This window comes from Rhea pennata, chromosome 2 (genome assembly GCF_028389875.1).
Source record: "Rhea pennata isolate bPtePen1 chromosome 2, bPtePen1.pri, whole genome shotgun sequence".
NCBI classification, from domain to species: Eukaryota; Metazoa; Chordata; class Aves; order Rheiformes; family Rheidae; genus Rhea; species Rhea pennata.
This window is the reverse complement of record NC_084664.1, coordinates 20,169,752-20,195,302: the sequence shown is the minus strand read 5'-3', so window position 1 is coordinate 20,195,302 and position 25,551 is coordinate 20,169,752. Positions and strand designations below refer to the sequence as shown.

Below are 25,551 nucleotides of genomic sequence, written 5' to 3'. Positions count from 1 at the left end.
GATTGTGTTCCAATATTAAGAAGTTTGTTTTGTGGCACAAATGAAGCCTTGCTGTTTAAAAGAAACAACTTTCTGCAAAGAAATTGTTATGCCAAGAATTTTTCAAATTTATCTAGGTTGATTGGATGGGTCAAATGAATGAGAAAGTGTGTCTTTCCTAAATCACCAGTGGGCTGATTTCTAAAACACAGAAAGAGTTTGTTTGTCTGCTTTTATATTTTTGTTTGTTTGTTTGTTTTTAGAATGGGTAAAAAAGTAAAGAAGGAAGTAGAATCTCCACCCAAGGATGTGGTAAGTTAATAAACTGTTATGTACTATAAAATAAACATTACACAATTATAGGCCCAGCTCAACCATCCTTACATAGTTCCTTACTCCACCAGCTTACTCCACATAATTCTAAAAATGTCTTTTAAAGTTATTCTGTTTCTGCTTTTTTTGGACAGCATGCAAACTAGAGTGACTGTGCATGTATAGTTCTTTGTGGAGATTGTTGTCTTTGGCAGGCTTTGCAAGTAGTAACGTATGAAACAACTTGAGCTTCTTTTCATTGGAAGAACAGTATTAGCCTTCCACTTGTAAAAATCAAAGGAAAGAACGGAGAAAAGAGAGCTGAAATCTGCCAGTCTTTTGTACTATGAGGACATTCTCTTTTTGTTCACATGAGAAAAAATAAGAGACAAGATAGATCTGCAGAGTTTTGTACTGAATGCAAAGTTGTACAAATATTTAAAATGATAATACTTTGTATTTCAGATCTTTTGCAAAGATATAAATTCACTAGCAGCAGTTCAAGTTCTTCTGGTATCATTGGGAGTGTCACAGTGAGAAGTAGTGCAGCTGAAACCACATACAGAATAATGGTAATATTCAACTCTAGAGGTTGAAAGTGTAGGACTAATTTATACACACTTTTTGAGAAGTAGAGGGAGACCCAAATAATGACAGCAATTCAAAATATAGACATTTTTAGAGCCTAATTGGTTTATTCAGAAAGAAGTAGAGGAAATAAGACTAAAACATTGAACAGAGTACAATATAAATTCTGCACAAGATAATGACGAAGTTAATGAGGAAGCAGGATCTTAATCAGTTCATCAAAAGTCAGTCATTCTCGTTCAACTCCATATCTAAAGCCATGACATCACTGAGGCTTAGCAGCTGATAATCAGTTCTTGCCCAACTGTTCCGTGGAAAGATAAGTATTAAAAATGTAATTCATAAGCTGTGGTCACCAATGACTCATGAAAGAAGGCTTGAGATAAAACTATTAAAGAAACATGAGAGGGTAAATCAATTTAAAGCCTGCATGAAATAACCCAAAAAACAAGGAGGAAACACAAAGAAGTCGTCTGTGCGTAAGACTATGTAATACAGACCTGAAGAATTAAAACAAAGTATCTTTGCAGTCTAAGAAAAATATTGAAAGGTATGATAGTAGAGTTAAGACATAGAGATGAGCTAACCCCCTCCACAATAAATATTTAGAAAGTCAGTAGAAGCAGAACCACAGTTTGCTGAAGTGGTCAATAGAACCATTTAAAAATAAAGAATTGAGAAGAGTGAAGTCCAGATGGCATCTGCAGTTTTTGGCTTAAATACTTAGCATTATTGCACTTCAGACCAGCACATTCCCTCTTGCAGTCCTGTCAGAAGAAAACAACTGAATGTTGCATAGCAAAACCATTAAATACATCATTGATTAGTTGCTAGTCTAACTAGCAACCAAACATTCTAGCCATTTGAATATTGTTAACGGTGATCTTGTAAAATCAGATTTCAGACCTCTAAATTTGGCTTGGATATTTCAAATGGCAGGAAATGAGATGCAGACAAAGTACAAGATATATTAGCTACTATCTTCTGATTAATAAACTCCTTGTTAAAACTGTCAAGTCCAAGAAAAGAAGCCTTAAGATAATGTGGACAAACTATAAGAGGGCCTTTGTGCATCTGGAATGCACTGAGAATATATTGTATTGCAGATGACTGCTGATTTTTATAGATTTCTAGAAACAGGTGGAAAACCTGTTCTCAGCCTAACCGCTGTTTATATGAATCAGAGAATATTCCTGAGGAATCTGTTGTCCCTGCCTTTCATAATTTGTCTTTAACTATTATCTTTTCTTCTGAGGACTGGACTTCAGGAAAAATACTGTTTTCAGCTTGCTTGTTTATATGCGTAATCTTAAACTATATTTCAAACAGATAAAATATGGTAGTTTTGGCATAGTTGGTAAAGAACTTTTCATGTTGTATCTTCATTAAGTTTGGTCTAGAAGTTTTTACTACTTGACCATCAATTAGGGCATAGATATAAAAATGGAAGTCTAAATTTACCGCTAGAGAAAGTGCTGAGATGTTAGCCCTGAAAGAAGGCTGTAGATATCTGAATATTTTTGAAAATGGCTTCATTCACAACACTGATGTTAAAAAGGAAACTATGTTGGAATACAAGAAGTGGCACTGTCAACTCCTAAAATTCAGTCTCCACAGAAACAGCTTCTTCCAGTCAATTAATAACTGAATATTAATTTGACTTGCGTTTAGTAAGACTTTTGATACCAGCTCCTGTAATATTCTTATAGACAAACTGATGAAGTGCAGAGTAGATAAATGGACTAGGTTTCAGGAGGACTGAAAACTGACCGAACTGCCAGGCTGAAAGAGTTGTGGTCGGTAGTGTGAATTCCAACTGGAGGCCAGTCTAGTAATGACCTCAGAAGCCAATACTGTTTATCCTTTCAATTAATTACGTGGATAGTGGAACAGAGTGCACCCTGAGCAAGTCTGTAGTCATTACAAAACTGGAAGGAGTGGTTGATACACCAGGTGATTATGCTGCCATTTAGACGGACCTCAACAAACTAGAGACATGGGCAGAGCGGAATCTCATGAAGTTCGACAGAGTCCTGCATCTGAAGAGGAATAATCCCATGCCCCAGTACAGGCTGGGGGCAACCAACTGGAAAAAAAGCTTTGTAGAAAAGTACCTGGGAGTGCTGGTGGGCAACGAGTTGAACATGAGCTGACAATGTGCCCTTGCAACAAAAATGACCAACAGCCTCCTGGGCTGCATTAAGAAGAGCACTGCCAGCAGGTTGAGGAACCTGATCTTTTCCCTCTACTCAGCACTGGTGAGTACTGGTGAGTACTGTGTCCAGTTCTGGGCTCCCTAGTATGAAACAGACATAGACATTCTGGAGCAGGTCCAGTGAAGGGCCATGAAGATGATTAAGGGACTGAAGCATCTGTCATATGAGAAGAGGCTGAGAGAGCTGGGACTGTTCAGCCTGGAGAAGAGAAGGCGCAGAGGGATCTTATCCACCTGTATAAATATCTGCTGGGAGATGTACAGAAGATGGAGCCAGACTGTTCTCAGTGATACTGAGTGAAAAGACAAAGCCAAGTGTACAAATGGAAGCACAGGAATTATGTTTAACACAAGAAAAAAGCTTTTTTACAGTGAGGATGGTTGAACACTGGAACAGGTTGCCCAGATTGGTTGTGGAGTCTGCATCTTGGAGATACTCAAAACCAGACTGTGAACTGTCCTGAGCAACATGTTCTAGCTGACTGCTTTGAGCAGCGTAGCTGGACTAGCTGATCACCAAAGGTGCCTTCCAACCTCAGCCGGTCTGTGATTCTCTGCGATATCTCAGAAACTGAAACAATTAGCGTGACTGGGAAGTGGCTTCTAAACTATGGCACATACACTCAGGTATATGTTAACGATATTTTTCTTGGTAAAGGAAAAAAGGTTGAAGAATATCAAAAATATTAACACTGCTTGTAATTGGACTATGAAAAGTACAAGCATAAAGCAGATATAGTCAATCAGTTCAAAAAAGACTTCAAAAGGATTGAAAAAAAGGCCATAAACAATAGAATAGCAGGAGGCTATTACAACTGAAAACATTCTTCAAAAAGTGGGTTCTGAATCTAAATGAGAAAGAATGCTTACACAAATTAAAACTAAAATCACAACGATGCAAAATATTTTGCAGGAGAACTAATGAAGTTATCATAACTAACACTAAAGCTTTTTAAAAATCACCAGAAGAAAGATGCTTCTCAGACTGAAACTTTCTGCTGATTTAGGTATAACATGAAGATTACAGCCATAAAAGAAAAGCAAAATGAATTATTTTTGTGCCAAAAGAAGAAGCAATGTAACAAATCACTAAAACAAATGTAAATAAATTGTGCAAATGTGAACAAATAGTATTTGCCTAGATATTGTTATAACTGTAAAATAATTAAAATATGAAATTGCAGTACTGTTACTTATGGTACTTAATGTATCTCCTTTGTACTAGAGGAATGAAAGGTAGAAAATTATTTTAATTGCAGGTCAGATAGTTTGTCTTCTACACTGGGTTAATTTGTAGAAAAAACTTAAATACGTATGTGAATAGATATGGTAATAGTGGGGCAGAATCAACATTACTTGTGTAGAGAAAAATATTACCTTAGAAATCTATTCAAATAGTTTAGAGAAGTCAGTGAGCAAGGGGATAATGATGATCTGATTGATACTGTTATTCAGATTTTTCAAGTCTTTAAACCAAACTCTTCATTCACGTAAATGCTGATAGGTAAAAAGAAAGTCCTCTCATGGCTATAATGTCTGGTTAAAAATAGAAAGCAGAGTTCAGTTTACGTAATGGAGAGAGGTTGCCAGTGGAATGTAATGGGGATTTATTCTGAAACCTTAGTCATCTAGCCTATGAGAATTAATGAGCTAGCTTCATGAAAATGTCAGTCAGTCAGCAGCCAAAAAAAAATTAATGCAATGTTTCAAATTTTTAACAGAAAAAAGTTAAAACACCATACCACTAACAATTCCGTTAGACATTCATATGTTGGATGCCATTAACAGCTGTGATTCCTGCATCTCGAAAAGGATACAGTTGAACTAGAAAAGTACTAAAACAGACAACAAGAACAGTCAAAGAGTAGCTTTTGTATTGAGAAGATCAAATAGAATAGGACTCTTCATCCCAAAAGGGAAATGACTGTGAAAACGAATATGATAGAAGCCTAGAAAACTGCATGTATAGAGAAAGCAAATAGGTGTCATTTAGTTCACTTTCTCACAGTGAAAGAATTGGGGGGCAGGGGACAAATAGAATCATCAGGTGATAAATTAATATGAAGAAAAGCACTACTATTTACCTAAGACATTGTTAAACTATGATACTTCTGCCTCAGAATATTAAGGATAGCTGAAATACAGATGGCTTCAAAAATTATTTACCTAATTAACTGGCGAAAAAATTATCTTAGCCTTTTTAAACACAGAAATAAAATCTCTAGCTCACTAGGTCTCTCGGTTGCAGACTGCTGGAGTTTGGAAGGAAGTGTAAGCAAAGTTGAATAATCTGCTTGCACACACTGGTTACTGCCCTTTGTCAGAGACAGGATGCTGGGCTAGATGGACCTTTAGTCTGACTGAAAACATTTTATATTACTTTTGATTTAGCGTTTCAAATGAATGGGTTGATGGAAACCAAAAAAACAGATATTCAGCAGATTCCAACAGCTTCAAAGTCTAATACATGCAAATATCATGATCAGAGGCATAAACGAGTTTTGTATTATAGCATTTTTTCATTTATTTTATTTTTCTTAATACAGGCTAAGTGTTGGGAATGTTATTGCTAATTAAGCCACAGATTTCTGTGTTTATTTCAAGGTCATGTGTGACTTCAAGGATACTAATCTAGCACTTAATGCGGCCTATAAGTGCCATCAAGGGAAGAGTTTACAAAAAATTATGAAGATTTTGGAGCAAATCTTGATAACAAAAAAATGGACTCTGGTATGCTGGCATTATGATAAGGAAACGTTACATCCAGTTCTGTGATATTTTTGATGCAAAATGTTACTTCCCAGCAAATCAATGCCCTGCTGAGGCCTTTTACTTTAATTCAAACATAAGTCAAAAATACTGCTAACAGGAAGCTGACCATTAAATATTTCAGACAGTAGCAGTGAATCTGATATCTTTATAAATGGGTAGAGACTAGATCAATTGACTCTGCTGATTCTCTAACCTATGATAAAACCTAGGAATTGTCAGTGAATTGTAGTTTATACAATCACTTGTGAGTAGTACAGAGGCAAAAGAAATGGAGCAACTTAATAGTGTCTTTGGTATTTAATCAGTATAAATAAATTACTGAGACTGAAAGTTCTTATTTCATATTTCATTACTTTTTAAAATTTATCTGAGGTCAATCTTTGTGTTTAATTTATTTTTTTCTGAAGGTCTAACAGCATTTACTAAAAATTACAATTTCATCCCAACACCATGTATTTCGTCAGACTCAGCTGTGCTGTTGCAGTGGAGCTTCTGCAGGGCTGAGTTTGACTCTGCCTCTTTAACTATAAATCACCTTTCATTCAAAGCCTAGTGTAATTAAAATGTCTGCAATAGCTTTTGACAGCTATTAGGAATCCATTTTGAATTTCAGTAGAGAAAATGTAGGCTGTAATTTATTCTTTTATTATTTATAGTCTTACTTTATAGCAGAATGTGTTATTAATGGAGGCTTACAACCAATAAGGGTGCAGAGCATCTTCAGGGCTGGGTAGAGGAAGGAAGTTTGAAGTGTGGTTAGGGGTCTGCTCTGCTGCAGCTGTCTTTAGGAATGCCCAGATGGCAGCCTCAGCATGGGAGGTGCTGTACCACAGGTGCCCTTGAGGAGCAGTTGCAAGGGAACGGAGGATTGCACTTAGGAAAAAAGTTTTCCTGTTGCTAGAATAAAAAGTGCCCTGACAAGCTCATACTCAATACCTATGTAAAGATTTTTGTCAGTATAGCTGCACTGGTCATAGAGAAGTAATCTGTGTTCAGCCAAGCTACAGAACATCTTACAATAGACATAATTATGCTGTCAAAGTGGTATGATTTCTTTTACCTCTTTTGATTGTTTTCCTGTACTAGAACAAAGTGTGTTTAGCTATATCCACATTAGGTGCAAACTGCAGATACAGTGTACCTATACTGATAAAGCAGTCACAGTGTAAACATAGTCCTAGTATTCTCTACTAATCAAAAAACTAAATGTAACAAAATAATTTTAGATGTGGGAGTGCACTTTTCCCCTCTTGTGCTGGAGAGCAGAGCTACCTAGTCACAAAAGAAGTTGTATGCTGGCTGCAGCCTATAAAGAATTGTTAGAAGTAATTTCCTTTTCTCCTTGCCAAAATCTTTTTTCCCCTCTTGCTGTGAGTTGATATGCTAAAAGTTCTCCAAATATTGCAAAATATTTGGAAGGTAGCATGTGTACATCTAGATTTGATTAGTGGCTGTCACATATGTTTAGTATTCATGTAATACTAATGATAATAATTTAAATTTACAATATATAGGACTCTGAACTTGATTGAACTTGTTACCTGAAGGATCATGAACATTTTACAAGCTGAAAATTTTTAAATACATTTTTGAATGATGTCATGTCATATCTCTTACTTCTACCTACCATTGCCTCCCAGGGACTAATCCAGTAAGAGGCTAGAGTGGACTGGGATAGTTTTTTTCTCAGAGAAACATTATGTCTCCACTTACATCACAGCATTTATCTGGAGCATTTATTCTGTCCCTGCAAGGTGCAGAGGTGTGAATGTGGCTAAAGGAACTTTCAGTCATATCTTAGTAATTCTTGCATACTCCTCTCCTATGTGTGGAATGAACCAATGAAAAGAGCTGTCGCTGTGGTAAGCTGTAAGTAAAGGCTGTGGCCTGAATTTTTTGCTTTCTTATGATCTGAAGAAAGGATTCCCATAAAGGATTCCAGCATTGTAAGCCCATTACTTGGATGTATGTTGGATCGCTGTGCCACTATTTGGTTTAATTCTTGTTGCCAAGTTGTTACTGAGCAAAATGACCTATGGTGTGATAAACTGCTTATAGTTTCTTTACAAAGAAGCTTTGTTCCACAACTTGTCCTGTGTCTCCTAATTGTCACAGCAAGTGACAAGTTGGACAGGGTCTTCAGGTTTTCAGACTGCTTGAAGGTAGGGAGATCAGTCAGTCACATTAGCCAGGCAACCTTTTAACTATTACAGAAACTGGTCTTGCAGACTCTAATTTGTGTGACGTGCCTCATGGAAGATGATGAAATTACTTTGATTTGAGAACCCATCAAAAATGCACATTGGGAAGCCTGGGCATTAGCATCATATTTTGCCTTGTTTTTGAACAAGTTCAGGAGGAGAAAAAGCTTCCTGTTTCTTCATTTTCCTTGCAGCACACTCATAACTTTGATGAAGATTTGCTCCAAATAATTTCCTTGACTGACAGCGGATGTATGTAAAGCTCCGTGCCCTTGTTGTTCAGCAACAAGTGCCTCTGATGTAGCTATTAGAGGGTTTTAAAATGAAATAAAGCAAATAATAGATATTTTAAAGTATACACAGTATTACTATATATTGTAACAGCAATGCAAATAATTTTTATATACTATCTTAAATGGTAAATCTACTGTATTTTAAAGATAAATACATTGATACTGAGGGTCTGAGTATGACTCCAGTATTTTAGTGGCTTCTGTAAGTAACACACATGCTCTGTGACAAAAGTGGCACAGAAGAGAGTTTTCCCATATAAAAACTTTATTTTACATTCAAATAAGATCAAAACTTTTTTATGGATAAAATTTTCATAAATTGCTTAGTCTTATTAAAGAACAAAAGGCTGTTTTAAAAGACTGCCCTTTCTCAAACTACGTTAGTCCCAAAGAGTCTATTAAGAGGGTCAAAGCAGCTGGATTTGCTGGAAGATTTCTTTCTGTATGAGAGAGGTCAGAAATGGAAATGAAAACATGTAGCACTTCCAGCTGGCTGAGCTGGGATCATATCAAAATGTTTCAGCTAGTACAGAATCATGGTAAGCTAGTGTTTGACAAGTGAACTGAGTTGAAGAAGGCACAGGAAAGGTCACTGTGTACTTTTTTGAAACTAGCACAAAGTAGTAATGACACTGAGGAACCACATCATTTTTCTCATGCAGCATCTAAGTTCACAGGTTCTGCGCATGGCTGCTTGTCAGAAATTTCTTCCCACAGGTTGTTCCATGTTTGGTTCTAATGCCTCAGGATGCTTCGCTTTCATATGTAGCAGAATTTCCTACTTTTGCCTTCATAGCTTCCTACATGTACAGGAAATTGTCAAGGTTTCCCCAAAATTTTCATACAAGATGAAATTATGATTCATTTTTGAAGTCAATTGTTCTTTCTTATTTTTCAGCAACACCTCAATTGTTGTTAAAAAAACTGAATATCTCTAGGTAAACAGAAACCCCTGATAGCATTTCTAATTCACTGTAGATCTCAAACTATCAAACTACTTTTTTAATGAAATGTGAAAGTCTACCACAGCACACTGTAAGGCTCAATATAAATTCAAACTATTCTTTCCTTTTTTGTTTGTAGTTTGATCCTTTACTAATTGAAAGCAAAACAGCAGCAACAGCTGTGCTAATGCTTAGTTCTCCTGAAGAAGAAGTTTTGGCTAAAGCATGTGATGCCATTTATAAGTTTGCATCAAAAGGTTAGTCTTTTTTTTTTTTTTTTTTTTTTGATAAGCTGTCCTCTGCCTTGCTTACATTTTGAAAGTTATTCAGAATTTTTTAGTTTATTAGCACTAACATCTTTGTTTAGTATCAAAAGTTTCTGTCAACATTTTGAGGGGTTTCTGAAACAGCAGTCACATCTATAGTTGCAGTTACAAAGAAGTGGTTTACATGAAGTAAATTTTTAATGTTTGATTATAGAATTTTACAGATGTTCTCTTTTTAATGAAGCTTTGTTTAAGTACAATTTAGATCTGTTTTGTCATGAGTAACACATTAGCATCTTGAATAAGATTGTCATTTTTATGTTAAAATTTGAAACTCTTGTACCACTAAATAGTTGAAAATGGAAAAATAGCTATTTCAGGGTTCTTGTATTTTGGTAGGTTGTGTATTGTGAAAGAAAATTACTTTTTAGTCTGTTTATGTTAGTTTTTCATATTTCTCTATGTCAGTACTTCTGTGATATATAATTTACTGGTGATCGATCAGCCTTCATTATCTAGGTTATTTCTGCATGTATTGGAAATCTAACAAGTCTCTAAGATACAAATCCTCTAAGGTCCCTGTATGAATTACATATAATTAAGCATCATGTTCTGGGTGCCCATTAGACAACTGTATAACAAAGGCTCAAAACTGTGAAGCACATAATTTCCTAAGTTGTCTCCTACTCCTTCCACACCACCCACTCCAGTCAAACTGGCATACACAAGTAGCATTCTTGGTATAATTCATCTATTTTTATATTAACTGACATTTGATTTATTTTCCCTTTAAAGATTATGGTTTCATATGCCAATTATTGTGCTGATAGTAATTATCAGCACTGCTGAAGTTATGAGAGAAAAGCTGAAGGCTTTGACGGTTGTCTAGCGATAATTTGGGTTCTGAAAAAATTTCTAAGTTCAGCTTAAAAAGGCAAGTTTGTCTGGGGACATGCAAACAATTTGTGAATATGTAAAAAGAGAACTTGAAATGTTGGGAGACAGCTATGAATCACCCACTATAAACCTTTTTTTGGATCCTTCCCTAGTGTCCACAGTAACATATGGAACACAAGATGACAGACATTTTATTTTGCTGTTTCTACTAAATGAATAATCCTTTAAATTATTAATGTAGGTATTCTTATAATCTTTTTGCAGTACTGTACAAAGGAAGGGGTTGTTTTCACATCAAAATTAGTCCATTTCTTGGATATCGCTAGTAATTTAAGTCTCACTCCTCAATAAAAAGTAGTTCTTGTCTTTTAATTGACTGACTGGATTTTAGCCTGAGAATGAACACAGTTCTCTGGTTTCTTTTCACATTGCCTGCTTGTACCCTTAAAGGGTAGACTGCTTTTCCCACTGTTCACTAGAGGATAAATTATAAGGCTGGTGTGGGAGCAGAAGAAAGAAGCAGATTTCGGATTTTGTTTCATGGAGTATGGGAGGGGTTTGAGTGAGCAGAAACAGAAGACCAATCATAAAAAACACTCCTGTTTATTGCTTACGCAGAGCCTATTGAGTACGAAGTTCTCCATTCTTGGATGGTAAAAAACTTGGGATTTAATGATCCAAATCCTGGAAATTGCTTCATTTGAGAGGTAGTTCAGATCCATAGAATGAATTATCTGGGGATATTTTCAGGAAAATAAAATAGTCAGGTAAGAAAAGAGGAAAATAAAATGAGGTTCTTTATAGTAGCATTCACCTCTACTTCTGCATCACTAGTTGCAGGCATCACTGCAACTATTAGAAGTAGTCCATGTTGTCAGGTAGCAGTAAGGGTAGGCTGCTCTGCATAGAAAAGGAACCCAGGGGCCAAGGGTGACAGCAAGGCCAGCATGGGGCAGTGACCATCCTGGCAAGGGCACAGTCCCATATTAGCTGAGCAAGGAAAGGAAAACAGGTCTGCTAGAGGTACCCAGACTCAGCCAAAGTCCACTGGTTGCCAAACAAGTCCATTGTAATGAGACATGTCTCAGGTCAAGCCAGAAAGTCTGGTCCATGGGGCAAAGGCAGGGTCTGGATCAATGATAAATAACATAGTCAGGCATGAAACCAAGGGCAAGGGCTTCTTTAATTCTGTAGTCCAATAAAAGATTGGTAACTACTGGGAGCTTTGTTCCATTAGAGCTTTTGGCTTGTTGTTGCATTTATACCAGACTTTCAACCTAATTCAGGTGATGAAAACAAAGTGACACTTCTTGGTCTTGGAGCAGTGGAACCACTATATAAACTCATCTCTCATGAAGATCCAGTTGTACGGAGAAATGCTGTTATGGTATTTGGGATCATGGCTTCTAATCGTAAGAGTCTTCATTTCTTAATATTTTTCAATGTGTAAGAGTGTAGTTGTTAAAGAAATAGTGGCCAGCGTGAAAAATTCCTGTATTAACTGCCCAAAAGAAAGGAACAAGTTTACCTCTAGTAAGCTCTGCTGATCTGAAAAATTACAGAAGTGAATTTCCCTCCAACTCTTATTTTTGATATGACAGAGCCAAATTGAAACAGTTTACTTCTGGAATTCTGTCTATCTGGAAAAGCCTGACTACATAAGTGGACATAGCACATTCTCATCTATAACAAAAGCTGGAAGAAAAGGGAAAAAAGGTGTTTATCATCTACAGAAAATGCTGTGGTTAAATATCAGTTGTTACTGCAGGCATATACTGCAGATGCTGTATATACTGTGATAAGGGAGAAAAGATGCGTTAGTTTTAAAGTAACTAACTCAGGTGTTGACAGCAATCTAAGTACTGAAATATCAAGCATTGGCATGCACATTTACTCAGCTTCCTTGGCAGGTCAGTGCTGATGTATATGTTTTATCAGTATCTGAGCAAGTGAAATTCAGCCTGTCTTGACTCATCTCTTGGAGATACTGCGTTCACAGCAGTGGAGTGTAGCTAGTGTAGCCAGTTAGATGATTCAACCACAGTATATGCAGATTTTCCTGAACCTTTTAATAAGGTGAGATGTATTACATCCATGCTAGGTGAGTGAGAGTGCCAAAAGGTGAAGCTGGTGTGTAGATGTACCTAAAGAAGATGAAGAAATAAGGAAGATAAGCTTGAGTTTCAGTGGCTGTTACTTTTACATTGCTTTATAAACTTACATCTAGCTAATCGTATTTTATTTTTGTAGATGATGTACCCAACTGTGTTCCATGGTGATGTCCTAATTCCTATTTAAGTCTTTTTCACCAACCGCTGCCTGCTTTTCTTGTTGCATTGGACCTTATGTCCTTTACCCTACCTTCAGCTCTACACTAGTGTTCAGTTATTTCCTTCATACCTTGGCATCCTCTGCCAATGCACAAATAGTCTGAATGACTCCAGATCTTCCATTTATATTCACAACTTTTTTTTTTTTTTTTTTTTTTTTTTGGCTTTTAGAGTATGTTCGGTTCATACCTTTTATCTTGCATGTTAACACTGTGATGTGTTGACAGTAACAACACAGCCCTTAAGATCACATGAAATCCGTCCCAAAATGTTTATTTCAGTTTTTCTATCCAGTTATGTTATTTTTGCTAGTTTGCTATTGACAACAATAAAAATGCTTTCTGAAAGTTGTTATTGAGGTTTTAATAAGACCAATATAATTTATACTTTCAGTTTGCAATGCGGGCTGTGTTAGAAGAAAATTAGAAATTTAGGTCTTTACAATTAAATAATGGAAGAATTGTTTTTGGTTTAATAAAAAGCCCTAATATTACAAATAATTTTAATTATTGGGGCATGACCTTTTTGACAACTAAAACTGTGCAATATTTAATATGAACTAGCTAGATGCAAGTATTTTGAATGAAGTTTTAATGAAGGACTGGGGAAATTTCTGTATAGCAAACAGTACAGGATATGTTGCATGGTGCTTGAGAATCTCTTGTATGTTTTCTGAGTCCATTACAATCTTGTAATAACTTAAGCTATGTGTCACTCCCAGTCAGATCTTAGGAGTAAACGTAAGTACCTTTTATTTGGAGCAGAAGACCTGTTTCTTTACTCAGTTTAGTTAGCCAAACAAAAGACTTCATATTTGTGTTTATTTCATTGTAGACGATGTAAGGAAATTATTGAGAGAACTGGATGTCACAAATTCACTTATATCACGCCTAGCACCAGAAGGTAAATTGTAGTGTTACTTCCTAATACAAAAATATTGTCAGAAACAATTTACAACTGCCATCTGATCAGATAGTTTAATAAAATCTTCCTTATAACTTATGATTTGTCATAATATATATTAAATAGGTAACTACTTTTATAGGCACAGCTAGCTATTCACTGAGTACTATTTTATGTTGGACAGATGGAGCAACATGTTTATGGAAAAGTAAGGTATGATCAACACTAATGTTTATTGACTTTAAATAATACTTTAAAGTACCAGATTAGTGAACATGTACTGTTTTGAATCATACTTAATTAAAGTATTTGTTTCTTTTCCCTACAGAAGATGTAGTCATCCATGAATTTGCTACCCTGTGTCTAGCACATATGGCTGCTGAATACACTAGTAAAGTACAAATATTTGAACATGGGGGACTAGAACCACTTATCAGACTACTAGGCAGCCCTGATCCTGATGTTAAGAAGAATTCAGTTGAATGTATCTATCTCCTGGTGCAGGTAAAGGCTTTTTTTTTTAATTACAGAGGCAGATAAGCTCTCTCCTCCCATCCGCTGTAGAGTTAATCATTTAAAAATATTTAATTCTTTTACTGTGTACATCAATGAATTTGAAATCACTATACCCAAATCTTTGATTGTCACATTAGTTATGAATATAGCTTATTTGACTCTAATTTTGTTGACCTTAATGCACTTATTCTTGCTGTACAGCAATGTAAGTGACATCAGAATCAGATTCAGTGTGTTTTTAATTAAATGTGAATTTATTTTCTTATTTGAAAAATGTTAGTCTCGGTAATGAGAGGATAACCTGTCTATCCAAAAGATAGGAATAATCCTGTAAATTAAAGAACTAGAATTTGCATTCTGCCTTGTTTTGGCCAACAAGTCCCATAGTCATGATTTTAAACATCTTTCTAAAGATAGATGAATGTTTTCAATAACTGTTTTCCATATTGGAAGGAATAGATTTGTTATTGGCTTCTTTCACACTCAGGGCTAATGTCATCCATATGCTGCTTAGCAAAAGAATGATGCATTTGTATGGCAGTTCTCTTCCAAGGCTTAAGCGAATCAATTCAATAACAAATTCAGTTTATAACTCTATCTCTTTTGGGGCATCAGAGCATGTCTATTCAGAATCACATTTTACTCTTTCCCCTTTCTTACTATCTCACTGTCTTTGTTGCAGGGTATATCTGGATAACTGCACCTGGTGCTTGCTTATATTGATAAGGGTAATTGCATGCTGCACATGTGCAATAAGCTATTTAAAAGCAAATTGTAATTTATTTATATTTTTTCTATTTTAGTATAATCTACTACTATTCTTTATTAAGCAGCATATACACTGTTTAAAGTTAAATTTTAATTTGTCACTTTATAGCTATTGAAACAAAAGAAGATGTAACTGGGCAACCATAGTAGAGTATGAAAACTGTCTTTTCCCTCCAAATGAGATAAATCAAAATGATCAAACTAAATTTAAAAAACTTTCTCAAAGAAACATGTGTATGTTGAGACAAACATGGCAAACCCCCAAATTAATAGGCTTCTTTACTTGTAATGAGATACTTTAATGTATACTTCACTCATGAAAAATATTTGTATTTTATGTTTTGGGGAAGTTTTTAAAATACATTCAGTTTGATTCTTAGCTGAAAATAAATCTTCAGAACTGGAAGTTCCAGAGTATTGCCTCACTGTTGTGTGTTTGAAATAAGATTTTCCCTGTTCTTTCTGTAAAGTCAGGAATTGATGTGCTTTTATGTTCTGTATCACTTACACTCTTCCTTTGAATATTTTACTGTAGGATTTTCAAAGCCGTGCTGCAGTTCGTGAACTGAATGTAATTCCACCCTTACTGGAACTATTGAAATCTGAATACCCAGTTATTCAGTTGTTAGCCCTCAAAACCTTAGAAGTAATTAGCAATGACAGAGAAACCAGGATAATATTGACAGAACATCAAGGATTAGATTATCTCCTTAAGATACTAGAAACCAAGGTACAGTTTACTTGCCTTAGAAGTTTTTGTTCCTGCTGCTAATGTTTATATTACTGATCAGAAAAATTATTCATGTTACGGGAGAATGATGACAAAAGAAAGAACTCCTTACGTATTAAACAATTAGAAGCAGCACACATATTAGGTTGGGTTTCTCAGATTTTCACTTCACCATATTGCAGTATGTCAAATAAAATTATATAGCATTAACAATAGATAAGGAACAAAGGAATTCACACAAATGTGTATTTTATTGGCTTATTGCTATTAGTAATATTGTTTTGCATTTACTACCCATTTCTCAATCTGTTGTAAATATCAGAAAAAAACACCATGTAACTACTTACACAATGTTCTCCTGAAGCTGCTGGTTGTATGTTGAACTATGCTTGGTGGTCATTCCTAGTTTGAAAGCCAGTCTTGTTTTCTGAATTTACTTTGAATTGCTTTAAATATAATTTCTTACCTTGGAAATTTCATTCCTTATGTTATTAGGAAATTCATTTTAGTGCTTCTTACTTTCAGATGTCACTATTTATTACCATTGTTTATTTAATCTCATGGGAAATATGATTCAAAGTGAAATTGGTAAAGTGTTTGAAATATTTTGAAAAGTTTAATATTATTAATGTGCTTAACCCACTCAAAAATAAATTATAACATCTCTGTTTTCCCACTGTTTTAGACAAGTTGTGTTGCATCTTACGGCACATTAAAGAAATTACGTAAACAACATGAATATGAAAAGATGAACTTTGTAATATAAGAAAACTGTCCAAAAGACAGTTATGCCAATTATCCTACAAAGGTAAAAGCTAAAGATATTTTAATGCTGATTTGAAGATTATTTGTTTTTTTTTTCTTACTAGGAATTCAGTGATCTACATGTGGAAGCTCTTGCAGTAGTGGGAAATTGTCTTGAAGACGTAGATACTATGCAATCAATTCAGCGGACAGGAGGCCTTAAAAAGCTACTTTCATTTATAGGAGTTTCTGCTGTTCCTGATGTGCAGAAGAATGCAGCAAAGGCAATTGCCAAAGCAGCTTATGACTGTATGTGACTTTTTAAAAATCTATGCGTACTATTTAATGAATTTGTTTATGAAGTACATTTTTATCTAGAGTGAGGCTGTATTATCTGATTGAAGGTAGTAAGTGTGCTGAGGAAAACATTGGAAAGAATAAATTATGATGCTGAATCTTGGCAATCAGAGCAGGAACTGTTGTACATATAAACATTTTAAGATTTTCCCTCAATTCATTTGTAAGTGTGATGTATTCTTGCAAAATGCTCTCCTCAGAAAAGGAAATGGACCTTGGAAACTGTTCTTTTTTATTTAGTGATGCCAGATAACTACCATCTTAAACCTTCTCTGCCAGCACTATTTCTCATTGGTATTGGTTAAGACTTAACGGCAAGCTTGCTTTCTTTTGCATACAACTCCTCATCTAAATGTCAGGTGATTTCAGATACAAACTCCTTTAATAGGGACATGAAAAAAGCCTTTCAAATGACTTGCAGATTAATATTCCCAGTGGAGTTAAATAGTTTCTTTGTCATCTTTTTATAGTTATTCATCCTGTTTTCTTTTTTATAGAGTTTTCTTTAATTCACCAAGGAATTCTGAATTAGGAAGAACACACTCATCGTTTTTGTCCACAAGGATGTTTTTTAAATAAATCTACATTTGAAATTCCTTCCATACATTGGTTTCTGAATTGTAACATATGCCTCGTACTCCTATATAGCAAAATCAATGTAAGAAAGAATATATTTCTGTCTGTAGAAGATTTTGATTCTGTCAAGGGATTTTAATGACAGTAATTATGACAGTAGAGCTTAAATATTTTGTTCATATTTCCATCATCTCATGGCTGAATTATGGCTTTAATTTATGTGTATTTTACAAATATGTTATCTAATTGAATACATGGCTAGAAAAATCTCTCCCTTTCTACAGTATTTCAGACCTCCTTTCTTCTTTTCTCATCTTATCTGTTCAAATCTTTTCTCACCTTCCTTGGTTTGACATCCAGAATATTTATAATTATTTGGATTGCAAATGATATAAGAAAAGAACAGAAGCTACCTATCCTAGTATTTTGTGAGTTTCTGCATGCTTTCATTATTATACCTTGGAAGCTTTACATATCACTGAAAATTATTTGCATTAAGGTTTAGGTATCAAAGATTGGAAGAGTTCTGCTTATGCCAGTATTTTCTTCGTGTATTTTTTTCTGTATTGTTATTTTATTATGCTACTTAGAATGATCACTATCATTATTATAGTTCTGTGACGGACTTGTAAGTAGTGTGCTACATAAATTTATATTTTCTTCTACTACTTTCTACTGCACTTTTCTCCATTTTCATATTTATTTTCACATAAGCATAGCCTTTTTTCTGCCTCTTGTACACCTTTTTTTGGTTTCGGTGGCCTAATATTTTAACAGCTGTTAGTGAAGGCTTGTCTGAATGCAACATTTTTAAAGCACACGATGACAAGAACTAAACATAATATATTACAGTGCTGCATATGATCTTATATCATTGGATGTTACCGTCAGTGATGATACATCTTCTTGTCACTTTTCTTTACAAATGGAGTCAATGTGATTTTATTATAAAGGTTTGCTCTCTTCTTCAGCCTGTGGCAGCTGGTATGGATGTAGCAAGTCGGGAAAATAGATCAAAAAGAAGATTTAAAATATTTGCTTCAAAGCTGTAGAATTTTGATGACAACCAGTTTGATAAATGGCAACATGTTGTAGTGTTACAGTGGAAAACACAGTCCAGTAAACTCGCTGCTCAATATGGCCCCTGGAAATATTGTTTATTTCAGATATTCAGAGCTTCTGGTCTAAAGTCAGGCTCTCAGTGGAGAGAGAGGTGGCATGGGGGCCGTTATAAGGAATAGTACAAGGCAAAAAGAAGACAAATATTTGCCACACTATGCAATTGCTGTATGTTTCGATCCTGGTTGTAAATATACTGAACAGCCAAGCCAGTCTACAATGCTAAAGTAATGCTAATTACTAACTGTATTAATTAATACTTGACTTGATGTAGAATCTAATATAATACAACAGAGTTCTGAGTTCATATATGATTTTTTTGTTAAATTTGCAATAGCCATATAGTGGCCTATACTCTTCAAGTTCGATGAACATAGCTGTTTTTATTTCCTGAATATTTGAGAAAAAAAACTGCTGCTTTTCATTAAAATGAAAAACTGAACTGCTGCTGTGATGGAATATGTATCTGGTTTTTCACTCCCAACAGCTGAAAATGCAGCAGTATCCATTTTTGAAATGTTTATCATTGACAGATGGCTTTTTTCTTTTCCTGATAGGTGTGATTGTAACAGTTTTGTTTTGTGCACTTTGGAAAGGACACAATTTTTTCCTTTAATTTTCCTTTCTTATGTTAGAAAATAGATTATTCCTTGAGAGCTATTCTCAATATCAGAATAACTTATGTGGCACAAACACTATATTCATGCATCTTTAGGATGCTGCTCTGTTTCAGTAAAATAAAACTGATCATATTTCTATACATAATTGTTATCTTTTTGACATGGAAAAATTATTTTGTTTTGCAACATAATTCTGAATTTATTTCTGAATTAATTCATCAATAGTTTTATTTTGTATGCCCAGAATTATGGTGGTGATTTTTATCCTGATTCCCTCCTTTTCCAGCAAATAATGCAGTAATTTCAGAGCACAAAATACAGGGTAATACTATCAATTGTTGAATATCTGGAAGTGGATTATCTGGACTGTTGACTAAGTGAGGTCTGACTTTTCCCTGACAGTGCTAGCTGCAACAACAACAACAAAATGCTGTGGAGAAAGCGATGACTAAGCTCACTCGAGCTTGGCCCCACTCTGCCAAACTTCTCTGCCTGTTCTCTACGTGTCTCTAATTGCCAATTTTATTAATCATATTAAATCGATCATATTAGAATGCTCTGTCGCCTGATTAAAATATGCTTTTTATAATACAAGATTTTTATTTATCTGGGTTATTTCAACTCAAGGTTAGTGGGAATTCACATTACCATTTAGCGTAATCTTTTCTTCATTCAAAATTGGTATAAATAATTCTGTAAGGTCGTGACAGAGAGCTGAATGGATAATGAATAGAACTCTTTGATTGTGATTTTGGGGCAAGAAGGGAAAATAGGGAAATATATTGAAAAACAAAGGTCAGCTCATGATGAGGTCAATGCATGAAAAACTGCACAGAAGTGTTAGTACTCCAGACTCTCTCGGTAGGGTGTGCCTGAGTATTTTGCTTAGTGTTAAATCAATATATTCAAATGGCTTAGGGGTCAAGAAATTTGTCCTCGTAAAAGTGATGTTGGCACTGAATATGAGAAGTGCTGAAGTGCAAAGGATGCTTCTTAGTTGTAACTTCTTTCCTTTTTATAATAAGGCCAAAGGGAACAACTCTTGCAAACATAGAAAGGATCTGCAGAAAATATTCATCCCTTAAATAGAATTGGCATCTGGATCCTAAAATATTAATAATTTCCATCTATCTGTCTAACCAGCTATATATATACATATGCATGCTGTTACAGTAAACTCAAATCCAAAATCAAATTTTCTAGATTACTGAAAAAAAAAATTTTTTGTTTAAAATATTTTAAATTACTATTTTCAGCAGTTCAAATGAATTTTCTCATTCTAATTTTTTAATTTGGATTTCATATAGGCATAAAATAGCTTTAAAATTGAATGTTTACCCATTGTCATAAGTATAGTTAATTATTAGTTAAATATTCGTTAACTAATAAATAACTGCATAGTTACTTATAACTACTGTAATAAATGACTGAAACTTGCTATATCAAAAACACATCAATGAGGCATGAAGAGTCTCTATAGATTATTATTAGGGATTTTGGACGAGTTCAGCAAGCAACAGGCCAGAGGCATATTTGATTACTTGTCAAAGCAGCCTGTAATCCCAATTAAGGGCTTCTCTGGAGAGCTGGCTGATACACATCAATGTTGTGGCCAAGGTTCTGCTCTTGCTTAAAATCCTTTCCTTCCTGTTCTTTTTGTTATATGTTTTACTTTGTGATTTCAGTTACATATTTTTGATGATTCTAAAAATATCTAAAACTGAGCTAGAGAAGAGAAAACATCTAGTCTTCCCATGATATGCATGGAGTCATTTCTGCTGTAACCAGATTTTCTGCCAAACATCCTTTTCATTAGCTTTGTTGACTTTTATTCACTACAAATTCAATTTTATTTAAAATAATACTTAAAATATATTCCTTCCTGTTTTTATCCATTAGACAACAGGCCAAGGACTTGATCCCTCAAAGCATTAGTAAGCACTGGCAAAATTTCCAAATGTGTTAAAGTCTTCCTGACTGTTCCTGAATTTCTTGGATACATTGGAAAATATTTCCACATAGATATAGCTTTGAACATGCAATTAGCCCTTTTAAAATTATGCATGTGGTTAAATACTTTTTGAACTTGGTAACTGTAGAGCTTATTTACTGTCTAATGCCTTTCTGCCTAAAAACACGGGCCTTGGACAGGGCTATCTGTAACAAATACCTTGACAGAGCAGGGAGTTTGGACGTGCCCTCCAGGCTTCTGATCTCACCTATTTGGGGATGAGCGAGTCTATTAGTACTGTTGTCAGACACCTGGGGAGAGACTCTGTGTTGTTACTTGTGCAGAGAAGAGGAACATCTGTGTCCTTTCCTAGCTGCTGTATATCATTGTACTACAGGTCAGCAGTGACCCCTGTGCCACCAGGCTAAAATATGAAATTGAAATCCTCTGCAAAGTGTGCACTAATGAAGAAGTGCAAGTGGTACAGGACTTAAAATGCAATTTTTAATTCACCTTTCCTTTTTTTTTTTTTTTTTTTTTTGATTCTTGGATTTTAACTGGTGCTCTACTGAGTTCAGTTTTAAATTTTATGTGCTTATATTCTATATGAAGGATACATTCCTGAGTAAGTATGATTCTGAATGGAAAAAACTGTTTTCATCAAGCTTGTATGCATTATGTGGTTTTACATTTCATGGAGAACACACTTTGCATTATACTAGGCTATGTATATTTAATAAGCATGTGTATTTTATAGGCTTCTTTTGGGCTTGATTCAGAGCTCAGTGAAGGCTAATGGGTTTTGGATCAGGTCCTTTGTGCGTATTTCTTAATTTCTGGTGCCTCTTTTACCAAAATATTTTCATTTCCATGGTATCAAAAACAAGTATTACGATGGAAACAGATATGAAATCAAATTCATGTCCTTTTGTCCAGTTGTCTGTAAGGCCCATTTTGGTGCTAATGAGTCATCTGGAATAGGTTACTTTTCATCAGTATTACAGCAGTTGCACTATCTCTACTGACTGGTTTGGAAAATGAGTGAAGATTAACACTGTTGTTCTTTTTTGTTTAAAGCTGACAACAGAAAAATCTTAAATGAGTATGAGGTTGAGAAGTGTCTCATAAACCTTTTGGGAAATGATGATGATGGAGTTAAAGTTGCTACTTCTCAAGCAATTTCTGCCATGTGTGAGAATTTAGCTAGCAAACGAGCATTTGGACCCCAAGGTAAGTAAGGTGGGAAGGAGGAGCTGAGAATCTGGGCTTTTCCTTTTGTAAGGAAGCATATTATAATTTTACAGATTGTCATGGTGTATTTAAAGCTTCATGTATACAATTATTATTTTTTTCAAAGGGATTCCCCAGCTAGTACAGTTGCTAAGCAGTGACAATGAAGAAGTAAAAGAAGCTGCAGTCATAGCTTTAGCTAATTTGACAGCAGCCAGTCCTAGTAATGCCAGGTGAGTCTGTAATAATTAAACTATTATTTCAAACACTAATCTGAACATAAATGATAATTTCTTGATTTTTTAAAAATACCCCCATGTTGTCTCATCCTACAGTCAGGTCTATTTGAATTTGTCTGTCAGGCCCATTTTGGTGCTTATGAGCCATCTGGAATAGGTTGCTTCTCATTAGTGTTGCAACAGTTATGCTATCTCTACTAATACTTGCCTTATCAGGGAAAGGTATGAAGCAGATGTAATAAAGCAGAGATATAAATCATGATTCGAAGAGAACACGTGAGGAAAATATGTTTCAAATCTGAAGTCCTTTATATTGGATATTTTTTGAAAATCCCAAATCAGTGAAATATTCTTTAAAATTTTATGTTTCATGCAAATTTTTGAATAATTTAAACACATTGTTTGATTGTGGTAACTCTCAAATATTCTGAATATCAGCACTGTCCTTCTCTTTTTCTTTTTTATTCTTTTTCTGGGTAATAGAGAATGCTCATAGTATGTTGCTTAAAAATAAAAAAGTGTAACTTCAATATCCAAAATAATTAACAAAGAAAGGTTATTTGACCATAACTGTATCAACTAAATTCTGCTGTCAGTTACAGAGTTCTGTTAACTCTATCAGAAGTTCTGTTCAGGGAAGAGAAACAGAGCAGTCTGACATATATGAGCAATGTAACTAACAAACCATAACGTAAAATTCCTTAAAAGTTTCCAGGAATATTCTCAAGGAAGTTGTCATCCATTCACAGGCATTCTTTGAAGTGAAAAAGTAAAATAACTCACCAAAAAAATTATTTGTTTCAATGTGTTGATTCAGCTCTAATAGTCACCAGTATTCACTTAATGTTACCACATGGAGCCATAATTTGACACAAGAGAATAATATTCTGTTCTCAGATTCACATAGTAGATTTTTTGTCTGATGTTCTGTTCTCTTCATGTGCGTGACTCTCTGGCTGGTGTCAGTGGGAGTTATACACACAAAAAAAAGAGAACAGTACTGGAGTCTAGGGGTCAAACTCTCAGCTCTGCTACAGCTGGTTTTCGTAGTGCAGCCCTTTGAGGTTTCACGTTGTGAAAAGGGAATCTCTGGAGTGTTTCGAGTTGGTATAGCAGCTTATGCCAACTCATTCAGTCTCTTTTGCCAAGGAGATAGTCAGGGTGTTGTTTAGCTCAACTACTACAACTCTGAGACCTCAGGCAGGGAAATAGCTGTCTCTGTCCCTCTGAATTATAATGGAGGTTACATTTGTTTCTTGCTAGGCAAGAAACAGGTCTTCTGTGAAGATCAGGAAGCAATAATTTACATTAAATATGTATATTGGATGAATGCCATGTGACTATGTAATTACTTCAAAGCTTCATTTCTAAATCAAAACCATTACTAAGTAATAGACGAGTCAAAGTGTGACTTGGATCTATAAATTAATATATAGAGTTGAACCCTCAACTGATACAAATTGGCGTAGTTCCAGCTCGCTGGCTGGGTATCTGGCCTGTATTTATTTTACATTCACATAATTGAGAAAAATTTGAGAAAAAAATATTTTGGAGAAATGCATTCCAGATTAAGTTACCATAAATAATCATATTTAATTTTTCTCTGTGTGTCTTGTAAACCACTGAAAATAACTGTGTGCATAGTGAAGATGCTGACATACTTTTATAATGGTATGACTTCTCTGTTTAATTATGTTGAAAATATTCTAGTCTCAAATGGAACTGATGAGACTAGAACCATTTTACTGGTTACATGTTAGATTCTTGTTATAAGCTGTCCCAGAATATTAAATCATAGAGCTAGTAGTAGCATACAAACCTTATGTTACAGGAACAACAAAATAGCTACGTTATTTGTAGTAACTCTAGTCTTCTCCCTGTATACGTTTTCACTATTTACTGGCCTGTCAGGTCACATAACTAGATCTTGTGGATTCATATACCTGCATTCTGCCATACTCATGTTGAGTATTTTTGCATGTGTTATATTGATTGAAGGATGTGTAGCTTGCTTTTTCAGTGTGTACAGTATCTATTACGGAATGTAAGCAGAGGGCAAGACATTGCACATTTGCTGGATGTCGTTGTTCTTTTTAGGGGTATTTGATCAAGAAATATTGCTTGACATTGAAAAACTTACAAATTAAAACATACTGTGTAATTAAGGCTCCTGCAGTAGCTTGCTCAGAAGGATGAAGTCTTCCATTGATTTATAACACAAGAGCAGCCCAGGCAATGGGCAATACTGCTCCCCACTAACGTATATTAACCTTAGCCTTTAGGGACCTCCCCACAACAGTGGCAGGCTGGTTCCCTGTCCCTGCCCAGCCATCCGTTGTTTCTCAACTGAGACAGCTAATAAAGGTGTCGGATACGGCGGAGGCTTTGTAATCAGAGCACCTGTTCACGATGAACTGGACGGAGCCCAGCTTGTCATTTCGCACAGGTCCCCAAACAACCGTTACTTTGCAAAAATAAGTAAATAAATCAGACACTTTGGCTTCTGTAGGATTTTCACCAAAAATCCTGAGCATAAGAACTCACGACTTCAGTACTATGAGTTTGGTGGTTTACTGTGAAACACAGATTTGCAATTTGATCTCTGCCAGAATACATAAAACTTATTGTAAATAACTTCAAAGAAATTCCAGCTTTTAGGCATGTACTGCATATCTAAAGTTGTGTGATGATTTGGTAACACAATGCTTTCCAGTCACAGAAACAAAGTAGTGTAGGAAGTATATAGCAGTCAAGTGCCTCATTAATTTAAAGAGTCACACTCAAGTGATGGTTTTATCAGAAATTTATTGTAAAGTAATGCTAATATTTTAGTGGTGCTCTATACTGATGACAAAGTCAGTGTAAACTTGGAAATAATTGGGCTAAATAAAAATAAAATTGCAAATTATACTGCTGTTTAGAATCCCACTTACACATTTTGATTATATGAAAATGGTTTTGTGATGTTACTGTGAGTATCTATAGCTCCTAGGCTGTTCTT

The 25,551-nt window shown here is 35.0% G+C and overlaps 1 protein-coding gene across 4 annotated transcripts in view; it reads left to right on the top strand.

Annotated features, from left to right (window-relative positions):
* Window positions 1-243: 243 nt before the first annotated feature.
* Window positions 244-25,551, top strand: part of ARMC3 (armadillo repeat containing 3) — a 56,359-nt gene continuing 31,051 nt past the window's right edge. For all 4 annotated transcript variants that reach the window (XM_062567709.1, XM_062567708.1, XM_062567707.1 and 1 more), the window contains exons 1-9: window positions 244-291; window positions 9,444-9,561; window positions 11,754-11,879; window positions 13,632-13,700; window positions 14,029-14,204; window positions 15,520-15,714; window positions 16,584-16,767; window positions 22,159-22,311; window positions 22,439-22,544. In XM_062567709.1, the coding sequence (XP_062423693.1) occupies window positions 244-291; window positions 9,444-9,561; window positions 11,754-11,879; window positions 13,632-13,700; window positions 14,029-14,204; window positions 15,520-15,714; window positions 16,584-16,767; window positions 22,159-22,311; window positions 22,439-22,544 (1,175 nt within the window). The remainder of the gene's footprint in view (window positions 292-9,443; window positions 9,562-11,753; window positions 11,880-13,631; window positions 13,701-14,028; window positions 14,205-15,519; window positions 15,715-16,583; window positions 16,768-22,158; window positions 22,312-22,438; window positions 22,545-25,551) is intronic.